Source organism: Hydra vulgaris, chromosome 09, assembly GCF_038396675.1.
Source record: "Hydra vulgaris chromosome 09, alternate assembly HydraT2T_AEP".
In the NCBI taxonomy this organism is placed as follows: domain Eukaryota; kingdom Metazoa; phylum Cnidaria; class Hydrozoa; order Anthoathecata; family Hydridae; genus Hydra; species Hydra vulgaris.
Window position 1 is genome coordinate 6451792 of NC_088928.1, and position 4347 is coordinate 6456138.

The 4347-nt window shown below is 27.4% G+C and overlaps 1 protein-coding gene across 1 annotated transcript; it reads left to right on the forward strand.

Annotated features, from left to right (window-relative positions):
• Positions 1-698: 698 nt before the first annotated feature.
• On the forward strand, positions 699-3270 carry LOC100201893 (dynein regulatory complex protein 9). The gene is made up of 2 exons (XM_065804598.1): positions 699-1861; positions 2810-3270. The coding sequence occupies exons 1-2, from the start codon at positions 1141-1143 to the stop codon at positions 3202-3204; spliced, it is 1116 nt and encodes a 371-aa protein (XP_065660670.1). The 5' UTR covers positions 699-1140; the 3' UTR covers positions 3205-3270.
• The last annotated feature ends 1077 nt before the right edge of the window (positions 3271-4347 follow it).

The window sequence follows — 4347 nt, forward strand, 5'->3', positions numbered from 1 at the left end:
CCAGTGAGCTAACCATATCTGTAGTTGTCTGAGAAAAACAGAAAGGAGGGTTTTTCAGGAGGAAATTTACTTTCAAGACAGTTGGGAGCGTTGTGGAGTCTCCTGAGTTATCATATTATTACCAAGTTGAATTTTTTTCGTTATTGATTGTACGTTAACGTGCAACATTAAACTGTGGTTGTCTTAATATGAGAAGTTACAAATTGTGAAAATAACTACATGATATTGTTAAAGGGGCTCCATAAAAGGATTGTGATGACACCAGTCATCGTTATCTACTTTGAGCCCCTGCCTGATTTTATATATATGCTTCGTTTAACGTAAAATTTACATTGTAATTTTATTATTTTATCTTTATATGAACAGCAAAATAAATTAAAAACAAAAAAACAAAAAAAAAATACAGCTTACAAAAAAAAAAAAAAACTATTTTTGTTATTTAGATTTTTTTTCAGAAAAATTTCAAACGTCTGGTACGGGGGTTAAAGCATTAGTTTTATTACTCCCTTCGTGGCTGTATACGCGCCTAAGTACACTTTTGGCTTTATCTTCAAAATATTATTAGCTAAAAGGTGCTTAATTCGCAAAAACAGAAATTTTGAAATTATTCTATTTTAAAATATTAGATTTAATTAAGACTCTTGGTCCAAATAATAGATAAAGAAAATATTAACTTCTGTTGTTGTGCGCCTATAAGTATTCCAGTTTTTCGTCAATTTCTCAAATCAACTTACTTGGAATTAGCATCTTTCGAAATTTCACTTCTCAAATAATTTGTTTAAAAACTCAAGAAATTTGACAGTTATGCGTTAAGTTACTTGTTAAGATTTATTACTATTTAGTTTGAACCTCTGCGGTGGAGTTCAACAAACAAAAAATTCGTTGCTGTTGCACTATAACAACTTCAAAAAGCAAATGCTTTTCAAAGTAAATAATCAAAACAAAACAAAATATTTTAACAACTGAATATTTTCACTAATAACGTTAAAATAAAAGATTATTTCTATGATGATTTAGAACAATATATTATTTGTTAATACGGTTTAATTTTTGAACGAAATTCATTTTATTACCATTGAACTTTATCTACTGGCATTCTGTCTGTTTTTGGACTCCGATTATGAAATCCTGGTTATAAAAATGGAAAACAAGCTTACTCCGTTAGAAGCTATTCACGTTGCTTCTGCATTAGAAGATTGTGTTGATCAGCTATTTGTTCTTAATAGCGTAATAGCAGGCAAACCCGAAATAAACCAAGAAAAAGTAGATACATTAACGCGACTTTTAGAACTACGTAAACTACTTGAAGCGCAATATGTTGAATTAATATCTCCAGAAAAATCCCAAGACGAATATTTAGAAAATGAACTTACAAAAAAAATCCATAAAAACACGCTAGAAATCAATAAATTTATGCGAATAAACAAATCCCATGAAGATTCTGGCCAAAAAATACATAAAGATCTGCATTTTGTGCTCAACGTTTTGGAATCCACATTGCTAGAAGTGAAATCTCAGCACACTTTCAACTCACTTGTTGAAGTTGTGGAAAAAGAAAAAGAGAGTAAGAAAAAAATTCAAGATATAATTTTAAAAGAAGAGGAGAGTAGAAAGCGACTTAAACAACTTCAAAAAGCTGTTATAGATACCAAAAAAGAGCAAGAAATTGACTTAGAAAACAAAAGCGAAACAATTGCTAATTTAAAAGATAAATTACAAGAAATAAAAGCAAAAACAAACATGGAAGTTCGGTATTTGAAAAAAGATGCTGAGGTCCGATTAGCATGTTTTCAAAAAAAGTCTAAAATTGCTGAACAAGATCTTAGAAATGAATTGGCAACTCTTAACCGACAAGTCGAAGGTACATTTTTTTTTTTTTTAAATTTTGTTTAAAGTGTTCCCAGAAGACCTAACTGTCTTGTCAAAGAGCAACACAAAAATGCATTTAACTAGGAAGTTCATCCCCATTTTCCTAGCCAATGATAGCGCTCTAACCACTGCGCAGCGACTGATCAAAATTTAGACTTAATATAAATTCTAGTTTTAGGCGTACTCTTTGCAATTTTCGGTAAAAAAAGTTTAATGCTAACTTAATGAAAAACAATTTTGTGAAAAAAATTTTTTTACTCAATAGAAAACTAAAACATGCGATAAACATTTTTTATGGAATTATGAAATTGTGAATGGAATTATGAGTATACTATAAGTAGCTTTTAAGGTCAGTTTTCACTTATTCGTTTTACGGTAACCGGAAATGGAAGGAAAAAATAACCACGTGAGGATGCATAGTACAAGTTTTATCATTTTAATATTTACTTTATATATGCTAATTTATGCTATATTATTATAATGTTGTAAACAAGACCATAAATAGCAAGTCAAGGCCTTATAATATCAAGCACAAGGCCTTCTGTTGAGCAAAGTGATATTTTCCAAGACCAAGAATACATCTTGCAAAAAATTATGCAAATAATGGCTACAATGGCTACATAACAAGAGTTATCACTTTCTTGAAAATCAAAACCATATGTGCTAAAGTTTAATAATTTAAATTTCAATGTTTTTATAAAACAGTTACTATAAAAAGTTACTTTTCACATACAACAATATTTTTTTTTAATTTAACAGACTAGTATTCTTAATTAAAAAATATTGGTGTGACCTGAATATAACCGCATACATAACAAGTTAAAATCTTGGCGGAATTTCGCCAAGATATTTTAATTAGTTTATTTAATTATAAGTCAAGGAACTTAAGTTTCTTGACTTATAATTAAATAAACTAATACTATATTTAAAATTATTTTAGATGAAGCACGCTGCAATGTGGAAATCGAGACTTTCTTGCGTTTGCAGCACACTTTGCTAGAAGAAAAAGTTGAATACTGGATGAACAAATACGATACTGACGTTGAAAATAAACAAATTGAACTCGATAACTTAAAACAAACAAAATTAGGCGACCTAACTCGATTGCAGGAACTAACGGAAACATTTTTTGAATATAGTAAAGTTATAGAGGAAGATCGTCTTGAAAAAGAAGCACAGCTAGAGAAGGAAAAACTTGAATTAAAAGAAAAAATAGCATGTTCAAAAATTCAAGCCTGGTGGAGAGGAATAATGGTTCGACAACAACTTGGACCCTTTAAGCCAAAAAAAAAGAAAAAAGGTGCAAAAGGGAAAAAAATAGGGAAAAAAAAATAAGAAAATTTGTATCATGCTAGATAATGCTTCTGAATATAAGAAATAAGAAAAAAAATTTAGCAAAAATCGTTCATTTCTAGCTCATAACAATTTTTTAAATTTTAAATGGGAAGGTGTCGTACCTTGGAATACTTAATTTATTTTGATATTAAATTTCAATTCTACGAGGATTTTATTATTTTCTTATATATATTACAGTAGTCCAGCATTTAGACAACAAGTCATCTTAAAATTTAAAATATGTTTTTTAATAAAATAACTAATTAAATAATTTATTCGTTCTGGCAGCGTGTCCCAGATTTAAAGCGTTGTACCTTCGAACTAAGTAACAGAGTAAATAAAAATGCTTGGGACGAAGTGAAACAAGTGGAAATTTATGTAATTATTATCTAATTCAAACTAAAGTACAGAAATCAGAATATTGAATTTAATATACAGTGACGTTTTCAAAGCATTTACTATATTATATACATTTATTATATATAAACATATCAAACGACTAATCAAACATATTGAAATTTTGTTAGGCACATTTTAATATTTAACAAAATGTTATAACTTTTATAATAGATTAAAGAAACAAAAATAGAAAAAATACAATAATAAAACATCAAAGTTTACTTACCAATGAAAGATTTAGCTTATATTGTTCAATTTCCAAAGTAAAGTTAATTTAGTCTATCCATGTAAAAAATCTTAACAATGCAGTTTGTCCTAAGGTAAACCTTTCCCAAGACACATCTTCCCCTATATTTATTTGAGTTTATTTTTTGTTTGAGATATGGGGGAGAAAGACATATATCTTTGATTTTTGTTTATTGATTACCTCCAATCATTAAAATAATTTTTGAAACATCGTTATTTCAGGATAGCATGAGCGTACATATATATAAATATCCAAATACATATGGTTGTGCGCTTTAATTTGTAATATATATTAATTGTTCAGAAAAATGTTAAAAAGAAAAGTGATAATGGAAAAATCAAATTGTTGATTTAAATGAACTATCGCATGTATAAATAAATTTTAAATTATACATATTTATATATATATATATATATATATATATATATATATATATATATATATATATATATATATATATATATATATATATATATATATATATATATATATATATA

Bases quoted from the DNA above. Each gene is read 5' to 3' on its own strand.
- LOC100201893 (XM_065804598.1), top strand. From the start codon at position 1,141: ATGGAAAACAAGCTTACTCCGTTAGAAGCTATTCACGTTGCTTCTGCA. The intron at 1,862-2,809 runs GTACATTTTTTT...AAATTATTTTAG, and splicing joins TCTTAACCGACAAGTCGAAG to ATGAAGCACGCTGCAATGTG.